Source organism: Solanum tuberosum, unplaced genomic scaffold (assembly GCF_000226075.1).
Source record: "Solanum tuberosum cultivar DM 1-3 516 R44 unplaced genomic scaffold, SolTub_3.0 scf00127, whole genome shotgun sequence".
Classification (NCBI taxonomy): Eukaryota; Viridiplantae; Streptophyta; class Magnoliopsida; order Solanales; family Solanaceae; genus Solanum; species Solanum tuberosum.
In genome coordinates this window covers 162,977-186,393 of record NW_006239058.1, presented here as the reverse complement: position 1 = coordinate 186,393, position 23,417 = coordinate 162,977, and the positions used below count along the sequence as shown (strand labels likewise).

The 23,417-nt window shown below is 32.4% G+C and overlaps 3 protein-coding genes and 1 long non-coding RNA gene across 7 annotated transcripts; 1 reads left to right on the top strand and 3 right to left on the bottom strand.

The window, feature by feature from the left end:
• Window positions 1-114: 114 nt before the first annotated feature.
• Window positions 115-1,968, bottom strand: LOC102601167 (vignain-like). Its single transcript, XM_006351378.2, has 4 exons — window positions 1,291-1,968; window positions 835-1,070; window positions 609-749; window positions 115-529 (listed from the first exon to the last, which is right to left on the bottom strand). The coding sequence occupies exons 1-4, from the start codon at window positions 1,730-1,732 to the stop codon at window positions 266-268; spliced, it is 1,083 nt and encodes a 360-aa protein (XP_006351440.1). The 5' UTR covers window positions 1,733-1,968; the 3' UTR covers window positions 115-265.
• On the top strand, window positions 1,376-2,693 carry LOC107061359 (uncharacterized). The gene is made up of 2 exons (XR_001473931.1): window positions 1,376-1,462; window positions 2,408-2,693. It is a non-coding gene; the product is annotated as an uncharacterized lncRNA (long non-coding RNA).
• A 3,574-nt stretch (window positions 2,694-6,267) lies between these two features.
• LOC102600593 (autophagy-related protein 16-like) lies at window positions 6,268-12,590 on the bottom strand. Of its 2 annotated transcripts, none has more exons than XM_006351376.2 (5): window positions 12,456-12,590; window positions 12,220-12,346; window positions 10,247-10,428; window positions 9,700-9,895; window positions 6,268-7,548 (listed from the first exon to the last, which is right to left on the bottom strand). In XM_006351376.2, coding segments are annotated over exons 1-5 (1,530 nt in total). In that variant the 5' UTR covers window positions 12,458-12,590; the 3' UTR covers window positions 6,268-6,525. The 2 variants fall into 2 exon arrangements, with proteins under 2 accessions (XP_006351438.1, XP_006351439.1); XM_006351377.2 differs by having other exon boundaries at window positions 6,268-7,476.
• Window positions 12,591-13,075: 485 nt separating this feature from the next.
• LOC102600265 (autophagy-related protein 16-like) lies at window positions 13,076-21,641 on the bottom strand. 3 transcript variants are annotated; one of them, XM_006351375.2, is made up of 5 exons: window positions 21,532-21,641; window positions 21,290-21,416; window positions 16,208-16,389; window positions 15,704-15,884; window positions 13,076-14,380 (listed from the first exon to the last, which is right to left on the bottom strand). In XM_006351375.2, coding segments are annotated over exons 1-5 (1,515 nt in total). In that variant the 5' UTR covers window positions 21,534-21,641; the 3' UTR covers window positions 13,076-13,357. The 3 variants fall into 3 exon arrangements, with proteins under 3 accessions (XP_006351437.1, XP_015165976.1, XP_015165977.1); XM_015310490.1 differs by having other exon boundaries at window positions 13,076-14,308; XM_015310491.1 differs by lacking the exons at window positions 21,290-21,416; window positions 21,532-21,641 and adding exons at window positions 19,545-19,650; window positions 21,194-21,283.
• Window positions 21,642-23,417: the final 1,776 nt, after the last annotated feature.

Here is a 23,417-nt window from a genome sequence, read left to right as displayed (position 1 = left end):
AGCAATATCAAGCATAGTAATACCAATGATTTTTCATCCTTTGGTCCTCTTGTAGGATTAAACAAGTATATTCCCAATTGTCTACAGGCCAAACATTATATTTAGATGAACTTTATCAAATCAAATTCCAATGCTGTCTATAGAACACTACAAATTGACATCATGGAATTAAGTGTATCTTATGTAAATTGACATCTTTCTGGGTAGATGCCTAATACTTGCATAAAGACTAAAATAAGCACAGATGAGGCTGAGTGCATTTAACTTAGAGTTCATCCTTAGGTGTGGTTACAGGAGATCCTGTAGGGTTGCTTGAAGTCTTGATGGGGTAGGATGGTTGCATTGCTATACCACACAACCCCTCTTCAGCGTCAACCTTGCGCTGCATCCTAATATATCCTTTTTCTCCCCATTCAGCTCCCCATGAGTTCTTCACAATCCAGTATTTGGTTCCATCGACGGTTGTGCCATACCCCACAATCGCCACACCATGGTCCAACTCAGTACCACATTCTCCGGTGAATACGCCCTGCCATATTTACAGTTTCAGAAATGTTTATAGCTAGTAAACACCTTTGAACATAAGAGACAATGGTGTATCATTTTACCTCAGAGTAGAACTGGAATTGAGAACCTGAAGCTTCTATAGCTACAGAAATAGGCTGGTTGGCTACTGCTTTAAGCAGTGCATCCTCATCATTAGGAGGAACATCCTCGTGTCCGTCAATTGAAACCACCGGAGTATTCCTCTGTTAATTCGATAAAATCCATTCCCATGTATTAGAAACAAGACTAGTCTGATTCAGACATCCTACTGATGCAATAGAGTCTTACCTTATGAATGTCACACTTGTCATCTTCAGCCTTATAAGGATACTTCTCCTCTGTTGTGATGCCTCCCCTCTTCTTGATGAAGTCAAATGCCAGGTCCATCAATCCTCCATTGCATCCTTGGTTTTCTGTAGTGTCACAGTCAACAAGTTCTTGCTCCGACAAAGATACTAATTTCTTTGTTTTGATTTGGTTTATCCCCTCTACCGCGACCACTGTTGAAAATGCCCAGCAACTTCCTATAACACACAAAAAGATCTTCCATCAGCTAGCTATCATATTCCAGAAAGTCATATTTGTTTACCCTTTTATATGTCATTATACTAGATGATGTAAGGGCTTTTGTGTGGTGGGAGATAGCAGATACTAAGTGGAATAGTCGAGATGCATACAAACTGACCTGAACGTACACTATCATTATAAAAGAAAATGATCAATGACTTGTTACTAATTTCTTACCACACTGGCCTTGATCTTTGACAGGAGTGACAGCACCTTTCTTCCTCCAGTCAATAGAAGGAGGGACATTATCCTCGTTGGCGTACATGAAAGTTCCATTTGCTCGTGAAGCTCCAAGCAAAGTACGATGATGCTTAATCTTGGAACCAGCATAATGCTGTCTGAATTCATGGTTAGTCATGTCTGCAAACTTGTTCAATTTCAACTTATAAGGCTTATCCTTCTTGTTGAAGTTGTGAACATAGTGAACATTAGCCTTAAACACATTAAACCTCTTGTGTTTCTCGTCAAGGCTCCTCGATACAGTGTGATGGCTTCTCCATCTCTCATACAACTCCCAGAATTTTTCCTCAGTCTCTAATTCTTTCTCGTGGAAATCGAAACTCTCCCCGAGCCTAAGTATCAAAGCTAAAGAGAAAAGAACTAGAAACAACTTCTTCATTTTGAAAGATAAGAGAGACTCAAAATGTGATAATTTTAGATGACTATGAGGAGGCCTTTTATAGATAAATGAAACAAGTGATTGATTGCTTATGGGAAGAAATAACACTCAACAATAATAAAAGAAGAAGTGAAAATATGGAAATAAAATTATGATGTTATGAAGCAATGGGTCTTCTATACATTTTGCTTACACAAGCAAATGCAATTTATAAGTGTGGGGTTTTTTGGTTTTTACAAATTGATCAGAAGAAAACTTTTTAACAGATAAAGAAGGAAATAAAGGTAACTTTTTTAGTGAGGCAATGAGCAGTTAGAAGGAATGGTTTTATGCAATAAAAGGTGAAAAAGAGTTTGCAAGTTGAACACGTTAATTTGTTGGTTATTAAAAGAGAATGACGAACGTTAGTTATATTGTTAAAAGACTTTGTAATAATATGTCATGAGTTGTATGTAGAAAGTTTGTGTATTGGGTCCTCATTAAATATCGATTCGGGCTTATTATTTGGGACAACTCTTCCAACATGATTATTTTCATTCTGAGGACCTCGAACCCGAAACTTGTCACTAAGGATGGAGAAATCTAAACCATCCCATCACGAACTATGCTGATGTATTTTATATGTAGAAAGTTTGTGTATTGGGGTCTCATTAAATTCGAGTTTGCGCATTGCAGGACTTATTTTTCTGGATAATGCTTCCAACATGATTTTCTTTTCATTTGAGGAGCTCGAACCCGAAACTTGTCACTAAGGATGGAGAAATCTGAACCATCCCATTACGACCTATGTGGATGTATTTTGTAGGTAGAAAGTTTGTGTATTGGAGTCCCATTAAATTTGGATTTGCGCATTGCAAAGACTATTTTTTGGGACAACACTCGCAACATGATTTTTTTCATTCCGAGGAGCTCGAACTGGAAACTTGTTACTAAGGATAGAGAAATCCAAATCATTCCATCACGACCTTGATGTATGACCTTTTTTGTGATAACTGAATTTGAGATATCTTTTTAGAAAAAAAAACAAATGAATTCTTGTTGAAGGGTCGGCGAAAAAAGATAGTAGTTTGTTGCGGGAAGAAATGTTTATAATTAGCCCATTCAACTAATTAATAATATTTTCCTCTTTGATTAATTTAACAACATTTTAATTAAAACACTATGTTTAAAATGTTAATGTGGTTCTACATAAATTAAAGGAAGAAAATATTACTTATTATAAAGACTTAAATTCAATTTAGTTAAATACAATAGGTCAGACGAAGTGTAACTCTATTATGGCAATCATAAGCATTTTAAAGTTTTTTCTCTTTTTTATTTTTGGTTGTTGTTGTTGTCCAACTATGTTATTTTTGTTTTGTTAACTTGAGCTGAAAAAAGAAAAAGAAAAAAAATTATACATATCTCTTATCTCTTATGGTAGGTAATAAAAGCCATTAATTACCAAAGAAAAAGGTCCCACTCAAGGGTTTTCACTGAAAATCAAAAAATCAATATTAAATAATTTTAATTTTTCAATAGGTATTTATATATGTAATCGGTTTGGTTTAATTTTTTCAGATATTTTTTTATTTAAAATCAAAACCAAATCAATATTCCTTGTTGGTCGCCTTTTAAATTTAAAAATTAAAACCAAATGAAAACAAGAAAATATCAATTTTTTCTTTCAATTTTAAAAATTCTCTGGTAGATCTTTAATGTTTTGCGCTCTTATTTGTTAGTCTAGTTCTTTGCATTTACCATAATTTCATATAGAAGTATATTTTAGGCATAATAGATAAACGTATTCTTTTAACTTGCCTTAATTGACATTATGCCTAATAAACCCTAAAGCTTGTATTATGCTAGGACACATGTGTCTATTTGGGACGTCTGTCTATTTGTACACACTCAGAATTAGAGGACTTAGATGTTAGCTAAAGTCAAATTAGGGATGGCAATGGGGCGGTGTAGGGTGGGGACGGGGCAGGTTGAGCTTAACCCGCAAAATTTTTATTCCCCCCGCCCTGTCCCGCATAACATTTTTTTTTCATTTTCAACCCGCCCCATCCCGCCCCGCATAGATCTGCTCTGCATGAATTCGCCCCACATACTTTTTTTTAATATTTTCTTTTTCTAGTTAAGTTTGACACTAAAAATAAATTCATTTTTTCATTAAGTTGTATTAATATAATAGGATAGTGACATAAATTTTTATTTTTAGAGGTCGATTGGGAAACAAAGTAAGAAATTGAATTATTTTTTATCGAACCATTTTCATTTACTATCTTGAATATTTTAGTAGCTTTAAAGAAATTATCTTAATAAGTAATGCTATGTCACTCTTAACATATAAAAATTTAAATTAAATTTAAACCCACATAAAATCACATATACCCGCAACCTTCCCCGCCCCACATTAGTTTTAAAAAAACCCACTTCAATCCCCCCCCCTCCCACAACCTTAAATCCGCCCCGCCTCAACCCCGCATCCTCCCCGCCCATTGCCATCCCTAAGTCAAGTTAATTATGATACGCAGGACACGTGCATCTACTTGTATACACTCAAAATTGGAGGGTATAGCCAAGTTAAACGGCCACGTTTACGTATTATGCATATATTTCATACGTCCTACATGTCCTATGTGGCTATTCACACCCTACATATATTATGTTATGTAGGACACATATGTTCACCTATATACACTCGAAATTGAAAAACTTAGATATAAATCAAGTTAAACGTGCACGTTTATGTATTATGGGATTATTTTATAAGTGATTAACTAGAACATGCCAGTGATGTTTTCTGTTAAGGTATAGATAGAGGGTTTGAACCGTTTCTAATCCATTAACTTTTCACATTTCAAAAGGGGAAAATAAGAGGAAAAGGCTTTTAATAACGCGGCTTGTCATTGTTTTAGTTTTAGTTTGCTTGATAAAAATAATGCCTTGGCTTCATTGACAATTTAAACAAAACTATGAAGCAACGTATGTAAACATGTTACATGTCATCTATTGTATTTTATGCATGCTGTGAGTTGCTCCATTTAGGTGCGGATTTAGAATTTGAAGTTTGTGAGTTTCAGTAATAATTTCAAATTAATATATAATAATTAAATTTACAATAAAATATTTAGAGGTATTTAGTCAATTTCTTAATAAATATATGAAACAACTTGTAATATTGTAGATCTACCTTGAAGTAGGCAGTGGCATAGCCAGAAATTTTATGAAGGAGGTCCAAACTTTGAATAGTAAATTATTTTAAAAAAATGATGATTTATAGAGATTCTATTTCAGATTCTATTTTTAATAATATTGTGATATAATTTGGTTAAATGGGTCTCCTATTTATAGAGAAAGAAAACCTTATTCCAAAAGGAAAATGTATTAAAATTTAAGGAAATCTTCAGTAATTTTATGAAGGAGGTCCGAATAATATTTTTTTTTAAAAATGATGATTTATAGAGATTCTATTTTTAATAATATTGTGATATAATTTGGGTAAATGGGTCTCCTATTTATAGAGAAATAAAACTTTATTCCAAAAGGAAAATGTATTAAAATTTAAAGAAATCTTATTCCACAAGGAAAATGTATTAAAATATAAGAAATCTTATTCCACAAGGAAAAGGTATCAAAATTTAAGAAAATAATTCAATTTTAATTGAAAAGAAATCCTTATTTTGTGAGATTTGAACTTGGGTCACTCAAGAGAAGCTTGACACTATTTACCAATAAGCTACTGAACATTTATGTTAAACTTATGCCTGTTTGCAGGGATTCGAACATGGGAAGCGAGTGGGTTTGCAATAGCCCTAGCCATCTACACTACAGGTTACTTTGTTATTTCAAGGAGTCCAAAATACCATATATATCAATATAAGTCAAAACTTTACGTGTATATATAGTATAATTTTTCGATGAAGGGTATCCAATTAAGGTGGTTCCGCCCTGATAGTAGTAGGTTAATAACCATTTTTTCATGTTATTAATTGATACTTATCATAAAAAATCATCTGCAATTACCTTTTTAAGGTATAAGTGACCTGATTATACAAGTATAGTTTATATCGTTAAGAGTATAAAACTTAAACTCCAAAACAATTGCCTCTGTTCTAAGTTTTCAAATGTAATTAGTCTTCCATGGTCTTACCCCCATGCAATCACAGCATGACAGCAAATCATAGATAAGTGTTAGCTTAAAGTGATTAAAACTCTTATCTTTCTACCTAATCAGTTGGAAGATTCTCCGAAATTAATTATTTCCTCCATCTCAAAATAAGTATCATTTTAGCTCATTTCTTACCTATTAAAAAAAATGTAAGATATAATTACTAAATTATTCCTACTTATTAGGTATTTCTTAAGAATTGAACTCTATTAGTAGTTTTTTAATACAAGGGTATAGTTCAAACCAATTACCATTATTGTCTTGAATTTCTAATGCGATACTTATTTTAGCATAATTTTTTAATACCAAAATAACTCTTATTTTGGATGGAGAGAATATTTGATTATTCAAAACCCAAATTTCTGAGCTCGGCAATACATACAAATGAAAATTATTACCACGAAAAACCACTTTATTTTTACACAAATAATGAACAGTGCATGATGCATATCTAGAATGCAATCAATACCAACTAAAGATATCTAATTTTTTTCAGCTTAAAAACATGTGGTATTTACAATGTCAGCCCCATTTGTGGCTTCACAATCAACTTTGTGCTTTAAGCAAACTAAAATCAACAAAGACACTCATGATCCTGACTGAAATCTGAATTGTTGAGCAATCTTTGAACTGATTATCATGACCAAATACATATGGTTCCACTCTTATCTGAGGTGGCCAAAGGATTACCAAGACCACTCCATGAACAACAAAGTACAGAGGATGTATGTTCTTTCAATGTGCTTACCATTTTACCGTTTAATACTGACCAAATATGAACAGATCCATCAACAGAACCTGCAGTAACATAACCGTCATCGGCACTAATACAGGATCGGCTCCAATTAGATGCAACTCGATTTGCATTTGATCTGAAAGTGCCACAAATTTCAAGGGTGCGTATATCGAATAGATTGTGCAAGTTGTCTCTCCCACTGGTTAATATCATGTTTCCATTCCGAGAGAGTGAAACTGATGTAACAGCCTGTGAATGTGCAGCAACTTCACTCAGAAGCTTGCCTGTTTGAACATCCCATAATCTAAGATTACCATCAACATGACCGGAACAGATGGTCAGCGCATCCATGCTAAACGCAAGGCTGTTACAGTTGCTGTGAAATATGATAGTGTTGTTACAGTAACCCTTCTGCAGATCCCAAACTTTTATTGTGCGATCATATGCAGCACTCACCACATAGCGACTTGAAAATTTGCTCACATCAACTGCACAAACCTTGTCAATGTGCCCAGTAAGAGTATGCCGTATCCTGCCTGAATTTGCATCCCACACATACAAATTATTTGAACTACTTGCTGCTATGATGAATTTGTTATCATGTGTGATGGAAAGATCAAGAACAGAACCCAGACAACCATAAAAACTGTTGGTTAATGATCCACTTGTGGTATCCCACATTTTAATTGCCCGATCCTGCCCTCCACTTATCAATTTACTTGAGTTATACTCAAAAAGAATCGAGGCACATCCACCATCATGGGCGGGGATCCTTTGCTTGCATGTACTAGGGATGGAAGATTCTACGTAAAATTCTGCACCATCTTCACTTTGGCGGACCACACCGTCCACTTGTTGACGAGCAAGTTTCTCTATACTGGCGGCCTTGACCTTATCAAGCATATCTCCATAGAGAGCATTTGCCTAGCAACACAAAAAATAACAAATAAGAAAATGCAAGAGAACCTATCATGGGTAAATCATTGTAAAACATATAAAAAATGCTGACTGAAAATATAGTTCCTCTAACCCTACTATTCTATTAGGAGAATTGCAGATATGATCATTGACAGTTCCAATGGATTAGCCAAACTTGTCAAAGATTTGAATTTTGTTCAGATTACAGGATAAGTTTGCTGTAGAATAACTTGCTAAGAGATGGAGCTCGCCTCTTATTTCGGGTGGCAGAACAACATGATTAAAAGTTTTAGCATGGAGGACTACTGCCAAACAGTCACTAAGTTTTGTTAATTAAAAGTAGTGCCGGCAAAATGAGCCCATATTTTGGTAACACACCCAATCCGCCCATATTTTAATGGGTTGGATGAGTGATTTTTTATATGGGTAAAATATGGGTTGATACCCATATTCAACCCATAAAAATATGGGTAAAATATGGATTAGCCAAATGGGTTAAGCTTCTAACTTTTATTTACTCAAAATTCATGATATCACTAAAAATAATGTAACTTCTCTTCCTTTTTATGTTATTCTATAGAACTATTATTTTTTCACTATAATTGAAAAGGTGAAGTCTTTGGCCCTCCAAAAATATATATTTTAAATGTACATTTCTTTTGTTAGTTATAATTATATATTTTTTTATTTGTTTAATTTTATATTGGATAATAAATAATAGTGTAAAATAAGCAAATCATGTATTAGTATTGACATTGCTTAAAGTGCATTAAGCATGTTTTAGTCCTAAAATGAAAATATTCATTTACTTTGAAGTTAAAAAATATTTTCCCCTTGTTATTACATAAATTTATTTTATATTGAAAAGTTATAGGATTTTTTATTTTATTTTTATGATACAATAAAACAAAATGAAGCATTTTCAACATTTTTCATCTAAAAAAAGACTAAAATATTTTCTCCATATTGAAATTCTTAAGTAAAGTACTATTTATATATGAAAATATAGGTAAATATGCAAAAACTAGTATTTTCCCCAACCCATTTATTACCCAAACAATTTTTACCCATATCATATATGGGCGGGTTGAATTTTTACTCATTTTGTGTTGACCCATTTTCAACCCGCCCAAATTTGACCCAACCCGCCCATTTGCCACCACTAATTAAAAGGCAAAAGATACATGTTGACAAACCAATAATAACCCTCATTAACAGTTCATTTCCAGATCTCAGAAACTTTGCATTATACCGACATGAAATTAGTATTATGAGACGAAGATACTGGAGATACCCAAGTAATGAAGTCCTACACCGATCACCACCAACCACTCCAGCATGAGGGAAAGTAAAATATTGAGAATCTGTAGTTTCAGTATGGGCGCTTTCTTTCCCAAATATTTAGAGAACCACAAGTTGTTAATATTTGAGCATTCATAAAATATGATACTCCTTTATCTTAGGGTGGCTTTATATCATTCATCTGTCCACATCCCAAAGGCAGTAGATTATACTAAAATATAAGCTTCTAAAGTTACCGTAGTTCTTTATCATTTTTTCCGCTTCTTCAGCAGTAGTTTTTTATCATTGAAGTCTTAAAAAGATAGAGCGTGCCACATGGATAGCATCCAAGAGTGTGGCCCAGTGGTCAATCAATGAAGTGAGTGAAAACCACATGACAAGTTCAAATCCCAGTAATGATAAACACTCTAGATTATTTCTCCCATCTACTTAAGCCTTGATGGATAGAGTTATTCGGTACCTGTGCTGGTGGGAGGTACCAGATACTAGTGGAGTAGTCGAGGTATGCAAAAGCTGGCACAAAAACCACCATCATAAAAGAAAGAATGTGCCACATGGATGGGTAACGGGGACAGTAGTTGAAGGATATAAGAACAACTTAGCAGGTTGAGGATTATAGTAAGCATAGAGAAATCTCCATGACGACAAGCCTAAATAAATGCAGGCTTCTTGAATTTGGGATACATTAGTAATTAAAGTACAATTTATTACTGCAACAGAATATGCATCTTAGCTCTCTAACAGTATCGAGGCGTGATGAACACTCAATTTGTATGAACAATCAGAGGTTCAAAATATTAAAGAACCACAAATAGCAAAGCACATAAAGGATAAACAGAGAGAATTACTCAATACCTCGTTAAGGCGCTCAGCATCCTGCATCTTCTGCAGCATCCATCGGTCAACCAACGTTTTATTTTCTGCCTCAGCATTGTTTGCTCTCAGAGTCATTGCTTCAAGTTGTGCTTTAAGGTCCTGGTGCTCAGCCATAAGCAATTCCAAAGCTTTAGTCTTTTCCCCAAGAAGTTCAGTTAAATGTGAACATTCATCCCTGCAGCACACTCATCAATGAAAGTAATTGAGCAGTTATACTCCATCCTGGCAACCAAAGTAAAACAGTTGAGCGCATCTTAGGACATCCAAAGTAAACTTAATTTGTTAAATTGGGAAACTAAGATACTATTTTATAATCTTAAACATGAACGTTCATTCAGAAGCTTGAAACCAAATCAACTTTTGGTAAGGATCATATTACTGAAGTTTTTGTCCAGCTAATTCTAAGCAATCCCTAGTGTATTCCTTTATTTCTGCCCTTTTATTACTTTTCACGTGCTTCTTTTTTGTCGCAAAGGGAAGAGTGTAATTTAGGACATCAAATGTTTTAGAAGGATGAGAATAACACCTTGCTTGATTTAGCTCATTTTGAAGGTCAGTAATGAGAGTTTCCTTCTCCTGAAGTAAAGATTTTGATGCTCTGGATTCAGCTACTTCCACCACAAGCTGCTCTGACAGTCGTGCTTGAGCTTTGTAACATTGTTGAAGTTCCACTTCAAGATTTTCAGCTTTCTCTTTCCACTCTGAACCCTAAAACCATAGGGACAACATAAGCACGCGGACAACTTTATCAGCAATGTATAGCTACAAGAGAAGTGACTGAGTGCAAAAAATTCCACATGCACAGGTTGTAGTTAAAATTTCTATGTAGAAAGCTGCAGTTGGTCAGTTCAACTTGCATCTCATTCCTTAAGCACGATTTAAGGGCGATAAGTAAATTCTACATCATGCATACCAAGTGATCTTGAAAGTCAAGAGAGTTGACAAGAATACTCCGTAAAACATTTTCCATTATCATGTTCTAACAAAAGGAACACAAAGAATTAGAAAACTTCCCTTATTTGATTAGCTCAAAGCTCCTATATATAGAATCCTCTTATATGTTGTTAACACTCTAATTAACAACATTTTTCTCTTTTCTTGTTTCACTTGGTATCAAATTCTGTCTTCCAGAGATTAATCTCGTTAAAATGATTGAAAAGGTGAAACCATGGCCCTGAAGTCCTCCGCTCATGGAGTTGAGGTTTCAAGTTAGCAGTTTATGCTGTCAAATTAATGGCTCACATTTCCCATTCAACATCATATTATCACACTATGAATTGAACAATGATCTGTTACGCTGACAGCATGATAGTCTTTGTCGTCAAGCTGGTAGCATGCATCACCTCAAATCCAGTAAATTCTGATGTATGCACAATTTGTGTCATCGCCAAGCCAGTCTCATGCAGTGCAAAATCAGTTTGTCTCATGACTGGATTAGTTTCTTTGAGGGAACATAGTTAAGAAAATCATAAAGAACATTACATAGAGATCTTTTGTTATCTTACGATAATTAAGAATCAGAAGAACTAGGGAAGTCGTATTATTTATTAGCTCAAACTCATATACAAAGAGCTCTCATGTATGTCATTAATCACTCAACTCACAAGAGTTTCTCTATCTTCTTTTCTCTCTTTACATAAACATTAATGGTCACTATATGTTCATTTTCAATTTTTTAACTTCTCATTTAATTTTGTTTTATTGCCAACAAGGAGCTGGTGCCTATAACTGATTGGGGAACAAGGTCCATCCACATGTAACTTGGTCTTTAAACACTACCAAAAGCAAGTTGTTTTCCAGCGCCAGTGTAAGCAGAATACATGATTGTTTAAAGCTCAAACTTGGGAAGTTTCGGGTAAATGAACTCATGTTCGTTCAATCAGTAAGATCGATACAAGATCACATAAAACAACAGATGAAAGATACATCTAAATTGAAAATTTTGGAAGTCCCCCATGATCCCACTCAGACATAAAACCAGGGAAATCAACTAATGTTCAAGCCTAACTATGAATGACTGTGATAAAAAAAACAAAAAAACAATGAAATTCTACCGACATGGTCAGAGGCGGATATATGTAGCTTATGGTCCTTTCAACGCATTGAATAAATTTATATATGAATTTCCATGAAAATTGCAACAAATAGTAGATATGAACCTAAAACTTCAAAGATATAATAAGGTTCAATCCTCAGAATCTTAAATTTTGAACACTAAAAACTTAAATCCCGGAACCACCTCTAGACATGATATGCACTTATAATTTTCGTGTCTAACAAACAAAACACAGATGAAAATGCCAAATTGGATACAAAACGTTCATTAATGTTGGTAACTTCTTGCAGATCCTTTCCGCACAGCTCAATAATTGCTTTTTTTAAAGTAATCATTACTCAATAAAGTCATAAAACATAATAGAAAAAACTAAATCAACCAAATTACGAACTCGATAAAGAACAAAAAAAAAGAAGAAGCAACTAGGAAGAATAGAAGGGCACCTGCAAAACGAAAGGCCTATTGAGGGCAGCCAAAGCAGGGGCATGAGCCCCTTCTTCCACTAAATGCCGCTTTCTTAGGGCCTTTAAAGCATGCTTGATTGCTTCTATAGCAACTTCTTCGTATGCCCTAACACAAAAACAAAAAACAATCTTCAAAATTCAAAATTCAAATGAAATCGAACAAAATCAGTTTTGGATATTGAAAAAACCTTAAGATTAATATGTTTACAACTTACATATTTGATCAATTTGCCGAATCACACACCCAATTTGCGAAATTCAGATTCGTAAGGAGCTAATTATGAATTCATTTTTCCTATAGCAGCTGACCTTGGTTTTTTGGTCGGGCCGGGTTGTGTGCCCCGTTTTATACCGATCTAACCAATTTTGTTCCCAGTGAGATCATATTTGACCCATTAATTAATTAGATAATATTATTATATTACCCATTAAATATATTAAATTTGATACTTTGAAAAATATATTAGATATTGAATAATATTTAATATTAAGGGTAGAATAGATATAAAATGATAAATTATTTCTTAGTTTTCTAAATTGGACAACTATTTTTAGTATAGTGCACAAGTAAAAATGGACAGAGAGAGTGCTACTTAAAAGTATCCCACCATTTGTATCAGATAAATTATTCCGTATACCTAGTGGGATAACTTATTCCAAGATAATTAACCCTAAAATAACTTGTTCCTAGCCAAACAACCCCTTATAGTCTTGATTTCTTAATGCGACACTTATTTTGAGATAATTTTTAAAAAAATTTATTTTGGGATAGAGAGAATATTTGATTATTCAAGACCCAAACTTGTGAGCACGAATATACACACACACATGAAAATTATCACCACGAAAGACCGCTTTATTTTTCCACAAAAAACTAACAGTTAATATATCCACAATCCAATCAAATATCAACAAAAGATATCTAAAAAAATCAGCTTAAAAGCTTAATATTACAATGTCAGCCCCTTTTGGCATGATGTTTATATATGGACGATGCTCATTTATGGCTTCACAATCACTATGATGACCAACTTTGTGCTTTAAGAAAACTAATATCAACAATGACACTCGTGATCCTCACTGAAATCTCAATTACTGAGCAATCTTTGAACTGATATCATGACCAAATACATATGGTTCCACTCTTATCTGAGGTTGCCAAAGGATTACCAAAACCACCCCATGAACAACTAAGTACAGAGGATGTGTGTTCTTTCAATGTTCTTACCATTTTACCGTTTGATACTGACCAAATATGAACAGATCCATCTACAGAACCTGCAGTAACATAACCGTCATCGGCACTAATACAGGATCGGCTCCAATCAGATGCAACTCGATTTGCATTTGATCTGAAAGTGCCACAAATTTCAAGGGTGCGTATATCGAATAGATTGTGCAAGTTATCTCTCCCACTGGTTAATATCATGTTTCCATATTGAGAGAGTGAAACTGATGTAACAGCCTTTGAATGTGCAGCAACTTCACTCAGAAGCTTGCCTGTTTGAACATCCCATAATCTAAGATTACCATTAACATGACCGGAATAGAGAGTCAGTCCATCCGTGCTTAACGAAAGGCTGTTACAGTTACTGTGAAATATGATAGTGTTGTTACAGTAACCCTTCTGCAGATCCCAAACTTTTATTGTGCGATCATAAGCAGCACTCCCCACATAGCGATTTGAAGATCTGCTCACATCAACTGCACAAACCTTGTTGCTGTGCCCAGTAAGAATATGGCGTATCCTGCCTGAATTTGCATTCCACACATACAAGTCATTTGAACTACTTGCTGCTATGATGAATTTGTTATCTTGTGTAATGGAAAGATCAAGGACCGAACCCAGACAACCATAAAGAATGTTACTTAATGATCCACTTCTAGTATCCCAAATTTTAACTTCCCGATCCTCCCCACCGCTTATCAATTTACTGGACTTATAATCAAAAAGAATCGAGGCACATCCACCATCATGGGCGGGGATCCTTTGCCAGCATGTACTGGGAATGGAAGAGTCAAAGTAAGCTTCTGCAGCATCTTCACTTTGGGGGACAACACCGTCCACTTGTGGACGAGGAAGTTTCTTTATACTGGCGATCTTGAACTTATCAAGCATATTTTCATAGAGAGCATTAGACTAGCAACACAAAAAATAACAAATAAGAAAATGCAAGAGAACCTATCATTGTAAAACATATAAAAAATACTGACTGAAAATATAGTGCCCCTAACCCTATTATTCTATTAGGAGAATTGAATAAATGATCATTGGCAGTTCCTTTGGATTAGCCAAACTTGTCAAAGATTTGAATTTTGTTCAGATTACAGGGTAGATTTGCTGTAGAATAACTTGTTAAGAGATGGAGCTCGCCTCCTCGTTTTGGTGGCAGAACAACATGATTAAAAGTTTTAGCATGGAGAACTACTACCAAACAGTCACTAAGTCCTGTTAATAAAAAGGCAAAAGATGCCATCTACCATTCATTGAATAAATACATGTTGACAAACCAATAATAACCCTTACTAACAGTTCATTTCCACATCTCAGAAATTTTGCATTATACTGACATGAAATAGTTATTATGAGACGAAGATATTGGAGATACCCCAGTAATAAAATCCTACACCGATCACCACCAGCCACTCCAGCATGACGGAAAGTAAAATGTCGAGCATCTGGAGTTTCAGTATGTGCGCTTTCTTACCCAAATATTTGGAGAACCACAAGTTGTTAATATTTGAGCACTCATAAGATATGATACTCCTTTATCTTATGGTGGCTTTATGTCATTCATCTGTCCAAAACCTAAGGCTAGATTATACTTAAAATATTAGCATAGTTCTTTATCATTTTATTTTTCATTTTTCCCCTTCTTGGTAGTAGTAGTTCTTCATCATTGAAGTCTTAAAATGGATAGAGTATGCCACATGGATAGCATCCAAGAGTGTCACCTAGTGGTCAATGAAGTGAGTGAAAACCGCATGGAGTTCCAAATCCCAGTAGTGATATACACTCTAGATTATTTCTCCCATCTACCTAAGCCTTGATGGATAGAGTTATTCGGTACCTATGCTGGTGGGAGGTACCAGATACTAGTGGAGTAGTCGAGGTATACACAAGCCGGCACAAACACCACCATCATAAAAGAAAGAATGTGCCACATGGATGGGTAACAGGGACAGTAGTTGAAGGATATAAGAACAACTGAACAGGTTGAGGGTTATATTAAGTGTAGAGAAATCTCCATGACGAGAAGCCAAAATAAGGCTTCTTGAATTGGTGATACATTATTAATTAAAGTACAGTTTATTACTGCAACAGAAATATGCATCTTAGCTCTCTAACAGTAACGAAGCGTGATGAACACTCAATTTGTATGAAAAGTCAGAGGTTCAAAATGTTAAAGAACCACAAATAGCAAAGCACACAAAAGGATAAACAGCAAGAATTACTCAATACCTCGTTAAGGCGCTCAGCATCCTGCATCTTCTGCAGCCACCATCGGTCAACCAATATTTTAGTTTCTGCTCTCCGAGTAACTGCTTCACGTTGTGCCTGAAGCTCCTGATGCTTGGACATAATCAAGTCCAAAGATTTACTCTTTCCCTCAAGAAGTTCAGTTAAACGTGAACATTCATCCCTGCACACTCATCAATGAAAGAATTGAGCAGTTAAACTCCATCCTGGCAACCAAAGTAAAACAGTTGAGCTCATCTTAGGACATCCAAAGTAAACTTTATTTGTTAAATTGGGAAACTAAGATACTATTTTATAATCTTAAACATGATAGTTCATTCAGAAGCTTGAAACAGAATCACCTTTTGGTAAGGATCATAATTCTAAGCAATCCTAGTGTATTCCTCTATTTCTGTCCTTCTATTACTTTTCATGTGCTTTCTTTTTTTCGCAAAGGGAAGAGTGTAATTTAGGACAGCAAATGTTTTAGGAGGATGAGAATAGCACCTTGCTGAATTTAGCTCATTCTGAAGGTCAGTAATGAGAGTTTCCTTCTCTTGAACTAAAGATTTTAATGCTCTGGATTCAGTTATTTCGTCCACAAGCACCTCTGACAGTCGTGCTCGAGCTTTGTAACACTGTTGAAGTTCCTCTTCAAGATTTTCAGCTTTCTCTTTCCACTCTGAACCCTAAAATCACAGGAACTACATAAGCACACGGATAACTTTCTCAGCAACGCATAGTTAGAAGAGAAGTGACTGAGTGCAAACAATTCCACATTCACCGGTAATTAAAATTTCTATGTAGAAAGCTGCAGTTGGTCAGTTTAACCTGCATCTCATTCCTTAAGCACGATATTATTGGCAATAAGTAAACTCTACATCATGCATGCCAAGTGACTCACTACCTGGAAAAAACTACAAAATATGAACTGCTTAAAAGCCAAGAGAAATATTAAATATATCACAAAACATTCTTACAATTACGTTTTTGTTGAAAGTAAAGAGAGTTGACAAGAATACTCGGTAAAACATTTTCCACTATCATGTCCTAACAAACGGAACACAAAGATTTAGAAAACTTTCCTTATTTGATTAGCTCAAAGCTCCTACATATAGAATCCTCTTATATGTTGTATCACACCAATTAACAACAGTTTTTTCTTTTTCTTGTTTCACTTGGTATCAAGTTCTATCTTCCAGAGCTTAATCTAGTTAAGATGAATGAAAAGGTGAAACCGTGGCCCTGAAGTCCTCCGTTCATGTTGCTGAGGTTTCAAGCTAGCAGTTTATGCTGTCAAATTAATGGCTCACATTTGCCCAATCAATGTCATATCATTTAGTCAGCACTATGAATTGAACACGATCTGGTTATGCTGACAGCATGATAGTCTTTGTCATCAACCTGGTAGCATGCACCTCAATTCCAGTCATTTCTGATGTATGTGCAATTGTGCCATTGCCAAGTCAGTCAGTGCAAAATCAGTTTGTCTCATGACTGGATTAGATTCTTTGAGGGAACATATTAAAAGTCAAGAAAACCATTAACAACATTACATAGAGATTTTTCGTTATCTTACAATTATTAAGAATCAGAAGAACTAGGGAAGCTGTCTTATTTATTTGCTCCAACTCATATACAAAGAACTCTCATGTATGTCGTTAATCACTCAACTCAACAAGAGTTTCTCTATCTTCTTTTCTCTCTTTACATAAATATCAATGGTCACTAAGGGTGTCTTTGGTACGAAGGAAAAGGTTTTTCAATTTTCTCATGTTTGGTTGGCGTAAATGTTTTGGAAAATATTTTTCAAATCAACTTCTTTTCCTCAAATTTAAGGAAAAAATGACATCTCTTAAAAAAACAAAAAAATTAGGAAAGCATTTTCCAAAATCATTTTGAACCTCACTCCTCAACTTTCCATCTTAACTTGCCATTTTATATATCTTAATGAGCTATAATTGTTGGTCCTCTTAACTTCTGTCCGCTAAACTCATTCCAACAACACTTTAATGCTTCACTCTAAATTCAATATATTAAGGTTGAACATGGATTCATAATCTCCTTAATTACAATCCAAAACGTTTCTAAATATAATTTCCTTATTTATTGTTGATTAATGTTAATATTTTTCTGCATTAATAATTTTCTCCCACAACCTTTCCTATTCTTTACGTTACAATATTGTATAAAGTATATAATAAGTGATCTTTTCCCTATCTTCCAGCCATTTTAGGTACTTGTCAAAAAATGATATATGTACCAATATGGGTTGTGGTGTACTGGTGAGAGTGTTTCACCCTTAACTAGAGGTTTCAGGTTCAAGCCCTGGTTATGAAGAAAATCCTGTTGGGAGCGCCGAATGAGCCCTGTAGAGCGCGATCCGAATTTAGTCGAAACTCCAATGTGAGCTCCGGATACCGTGTGGGAAACCAAAAAAAATGATATATGTATGGCCAACGTGGTATTGGAAATTATTGACCAGCGAGATTATTGTTCATCAAAATCTTTCTTTTTTTCATTTAAAATAATAGTATTATTAAAAGAGAAATGTAATTTATTAAGCTCAAATTTTGAAAAATATTTTTATATTTGTTATTTCATCAATTACTAGAATTAAATCAAATTTGATATACGTTAATATTCAAAATTTAAATAAGTTTTCCTACCTTTGAATGTTTGGGGCTAAGATAAATATATATTTATTGTGCTTTATTTGCAGGGTTTACAAAATTATATTTATTTCTTTATCATGTTTTTGCTAATTTCATCAAAGGCTTTTACATGTATTTATTATTTTTTCAAGTAGGAAATTCATCGACATATTCATACCATTAGATACTATATTATCTTAACTAACTTCATATATTTATTGTTTGATGGAAAATGCAATGTCTCACTTTTGTGTGTTTTATTATTTAATGAATAAAATATAAAAGGTAATTAATATTGTTGATTTTCAACATTTTCTATATTATAGTTGAACTTTTTTAATAAACAAAATTATATAAAAATGATAAGGGACAAACGTGCAACGCACGTTCCTTGAGACTAGTGTTTGACATAACATTACAATAAGTATGAGAGAATGTATTTTTTAAAACTATAATTATGGGTCTTGTCTTTGTCATTGTTGTATATAAACGTTATTCAATTTTCAAAACTAACTAAGGAATACTTCTAAATCCGATCATATTGTAGCAATAAAATTCGCAATAATTATCAAGATTGAAAAATGTCGCGACAATCGTATTTATTTATTGTATTTTATTTTTGATAACCGAGAAATCCGTCTGTGACCCGCCCTTTGGACCAATCACAGCCTTCTAAACTCGGTAGATAATGGGCCTGCCCCTCTACCCTTCTCCACTTAAATACCGGGCTTCGCTTTGCCAATCGTATTTATTATAAATTTTAAATGATTACTCTTATTTATTTAATCTTACTTATAATCATATTATTCCTTAATCAAATATAAATTAAACATTTGACTTAAAATGAGTATGAGAGAATGTATTTTAATTTTAATTATGAAAACTTAAAAAACGTTATAAGTTTTACTTATTTTATAAAAATAGAAAATAAATTTATTTTTTAATATCTAATAAAATAGTATAAATCCCAATAGGTTTTCAAACAAAACAGATTTTTCATTGATTTAGAAAATAAAAATGAAAATCAGTTGAAATATGGGGAAAAAACGTTGTTACTCGAACCCGCGACTCAGCACTTACCTTGCGAATTCTTGAATTCCCTTTACCACTAAACCAAGCCCCTAGCTTATGTTCAAGGGGTTCATCAATTGGTATATACGTATAAATCAAAAAATTAATCATATATATACCGTGTAATTTTTCCAACGAAGGGGGTTCGGATCCATGTAGATCCGCCCTGACCGACACAGTCAGAAGCGGATATATGTGGCGTACGGTCACCAGGTTCATCTGAACCTGCTAGAGTCAATTCCCTAAATGGTCACCCAAGTTTAGGAAATTTCCTTGAAATGTCATTTATGTTTCATTTATGACCAAAATATCACTCAACTCTCACTATTTTCCTCCAAATATACTTGACACTTCAAAAGTCCCACTCTCTCCTAGTTGGCATGACATGTCATTAAAGTCTTTTTTTTTAGTAATAGGCTAATTTAATTCATTAAACCATTTAACTAATATAATGATCTTATTATTTTCTAAAAAATATATATTAGTTTATTAAGAAGAAATTTTCATACTTAAGAAGTTTTTATCATAATTAATTTTTTTATTTTTTTATGCTATGAAGAATAGCTTTTTGAAACTTTCATGAATTTGGGATGAGATAAGAATATATATTGGTGTTTAATTGTATGAGAAGTTAAAATAAAATATAATATAATATAGAATAAAAGAATAAAAGAATAAAAATAAAAAATAAATTTAAAAAAGTTAAAATAATAATTTTCTCTTTCTTACCAACTTTTTTTTGTCAACCTTACAAATTTATTTGAATACTTTTATGAAAAAAATGCTTAAAATTTTCAAATAATTTACTTAGAAATTTTGAAAATTATCAGGTAATGTTATTTGAATACTTTTATGAAAAAATTGCTTAAAATTTTCAAATATTTTACTTAAATTTTTTAAAAATTACCAGGTAATAATTGCGCACAGAGATTTTTTCATTGAATTTTGTTTGGTAAAAATATATAAAGGAATTAGATTTTTTTTATAATCTTCATAAATTCTTATGTAATTTATGTATTTGTTTTGTAGAGACATATGAATTAAATAGGTCTATTATTTTTTAAAGGATGATTTAATGACATGACATATCAACTAGAATAGAAGGAGCTTTTTAGGTATTTAGTATTATTTTTTTTGGATAAAAATATAATATTATTCAATTTTTATTTTTTCGGAAAAAATATATTGTAAGTATGAATTTCAAAACACACAATTAATATTATTGTAATAGTTAATTGACCTTTAATATTATTGATTCATTATACAATTTATGATTAATTGATGTAAGTTAGCATTCATGAGTGATTTGTATATCAATATTTTTTTGAATATATGTGTTTATAAGTACTCAAAATTGATGATATTATAGTACGTTTTAAAAACCTATGTGTTTATAAATATTCAAAATTGATGATATTATAGTACGTTTTAAAAACCTATCTTCATAACATAAAAAAAAAAAAAAAAAAGCTTAATTATGATAAAAGATTCTTAAGTATGAAAATTTATTCTTAATAACTAATATATTTTAAACAATAATATGATCATTATTTTAGTTAAATGGTTTAATGAATTAAATAGTCTATTATTAAAAAAATCTTTAATGGCATGTCATGCCAACTAGGAGAGAGTGAAATTTTTGAAGTGTCAAGTATATTTGGAGGAAAATAGTGATAATTGAGTGATATTTTGGTCCTAAATGAAACATAAATGATATTTCAAGGCAATTCCCTAAACTTGGATGACCATTTAGGGAATTGACTCGAACCTGCTACTTTCAACGCACAGAAAAAACTAAATCAACCAAATTACGAACTCGAAAAGTAAAAAAAAAAAAAGTTGACTATGGAGAATAGAAGAGCACCTGCAAAATGGGAGACCTATTGAAAGCAGCCAAAATAGGGGCATAATCCCCTTCTTCCACTAAATGCCGATTTCTTAGGGCCTTTAGAGCATGTTCTATTGCTTCTATTGCAACTTCTTTGTATGCCCTAACACAAAAAAAAAAACAAAAAAAAATCTTCAAAATTCAACTGAAATCGAACAAAATCAGTTCTGGATATTGGAAAAAACTCAAGATTAATATGTTTGTTTAGTATAACTCACATATTTGATCAATAGCCGAATCACACACTCTAGTTCGTCAGGGTCAATAGCTGAACTTCATCTTTTTGTCAGCCACCAAAATCATGCCACGTCTATTTGAATTATTTTCTTGTTTCAAAACCTTGCTGTTAATCAACCACTTGCTAGACTTTTGTAAACACAATTAAATTATACTTCTTCCATCTCAAAAAGAATTGTTTAGTTTGACTTGAAACGAAATTTTATTTTTTTAAAAAAAACTTTTTAATCTTATAGTTCTAAATTAAAATTATGTCAAATGTACCAAAATGTCCTATAGTGCCTGTTTGAAAGGATACCCTGGTAATTAGATTTGATGTAATTACATCGTTGGTCATATTTGGTTGAACATATAATTACTTGGTCAGCAAATAATTGGTGTAATTAGCTGGGCTAATTATGCTCTCCAATTCACAGGGAGAGGCTTGAATTGTTTACCAGCTGATTACTTTTTAAATTCTTCTTTTTATTTCTATTTTTTATTTTGTTTTTTTTTATTTCTATTATTTTAAGTTTTTATTATTATTCTAAAAGTTTATTTTTTATTTTTTATTATTATATTTCATTTTCTTCTCATTCTCAATCTTACCTCACGTGATTTTATGTAATTTTTTCGTATTATCTATTTCTTTATTCCATGCTTATTTTCTCATTAGCATAATTTTATTAGTATTCTAATTTTTAAATTAAAATAGAATTTATTGTTAAGTAATGTTATAGACTTACGTTTTCTTTTTAAAAAAAAAAAAAATAATTATATTTATGTATGTTATGTTGAAATTTGTGATAAGAGTATTATGTTAAATTTTTTGTTCTGAATTTATATTTTATGTTATATTTTCAGTTTCATTTGTTTTAGTAATATTGAATTCACATTGCAAGTCATGTTTTAATTAGACTTTATAGATTTTTTTTTGTCAAATATTTTAATAATTTATGACATTTTATTTATATATTAATCTTTTTATCAAATATGCATTTCACGATGTTTGTAGAAATTTCATACTTTTAGTTTTTATGATCGATTCAATTTAAATATAGTAATTTGAAAAAATATAAATCAATATATAGATATTCATGATATTATTAGTAATACAATCCTCAATAGACAATAGAGTATATAACTAATACAAATATTAGTTATACATTGCCTGAAAAAGAGTACCAAATAAAAAACAATTAATATACAGAGCTAATATTTACATTATTTTTGCTAATTCACTCTACCAAACAACCACTTAGTCAATTTATGTATTTCATGTTTACTATTTTAGCTATATTCGTGTGGCATATTTTCAATGTTTTACCCGTATTTTACCACTACTTTTTAGTTTCTATTTTTTAACTTTATTTGTTAAGTTGTAACCCTATATAAGGCACGAGGTCTGATGCAACGTGGAATTAAACGGTAAAAAGGCTTTCTTCCTCATAGGTTTGTCTTCTCCTTTTACTTTCTTTTTCTAACAAACCTTTTGAATTAGATGATGGTAATGAGATCTTTTTTTTTTGAAGTATAAAACTACTTTGTACTATTTAAAATGTATTAAAATTTTCTATAGAAATAAGACATGCTAATCATCATATATTATATATCATATGCCATATCATCATATATCATATATATATATAGACATCGGAGCCCGTGCTAGCACGGGCCCAATATGTATCATTTTTTGTTTCAATTTATGTGACAAAGACAAAATTAAAAAGTTAATCAAACTTTAATATTAATTTAAAATAATTTAAACTTTTAATTATTGTTAACTATGGTAAAAAATTTTTTATGTCTTTTAACATTCTAAATTGCTAATTATTGTTGTATGATTTGTAATATCTTTTACGCAATTTTGAAATAATAAAGGTTATTT

What these genes read in the sequence shown, in the direction of transcription:
- LOC102601167 (XM_006351378.2), bottom strand. Translation starts at nt 1,732, where the DNA reads ATGAAGAAGTTGTTTCTAGTTCTTTTCTCTTTAGCTTTGATACTTAGG. An exon ending in CAAAGATCAAGGCCAGTGTG is followed by an intron (nt 1,071 to 1,290) that starts GTAAGAAATTAG and finishes TGTGTGTTATAG; the next exon opens with GAAGTTGCTGGGCATTTTCA. An exon ending in AATTCCAGTTCTACTCTGAG is followed by an intron (nt 530 to 608) that starts GTAAAATGATAC and finishes TAAATATGGCAG; the next exon opens with GGCGTATTCACCGGAGAATG.
- LOC102600265 (XM_006351375.2), bottom strand. An exon ending in AATGAGCTAAATTCAGCAAG is followed by an intron (nt 15,885 to 16,207) that starts GTGCTATTCTCA and finishes ATGAGTGTGCAG; the next exon opens with GGATGAATGTTCACGTTTAA. An exon ending in ATGCTGAGCGCCTTAACGAG is followed by an intron (nt 14,381 to 15,703) that starts GTATTGAGTAAT and finishes TTGTGTTGCTAG; the next exon opens with TCTAATGCTCTCTATGAAAA.
- LOC102600593 (XM_006351376.2), bottom strand. An exon ending in AATGAGCTAAATCAAGCAAG is followed by an intron (nt 9,896 to 10,246) that starts GTGTTATTCTCA and finishes AGTGTGCTGCAG; the next exon opens with GGATGAATGTTCACATTTAA. An exon ending in ATGCTGAGCGCCTTAACGAG is followed by an intron (nt 7,549 to 9,699) that starts GTATTGAGTAAT and finishes TTGTGTTGCTAG; the next exon opens with GCAAATGCTCTCTATGGAGA.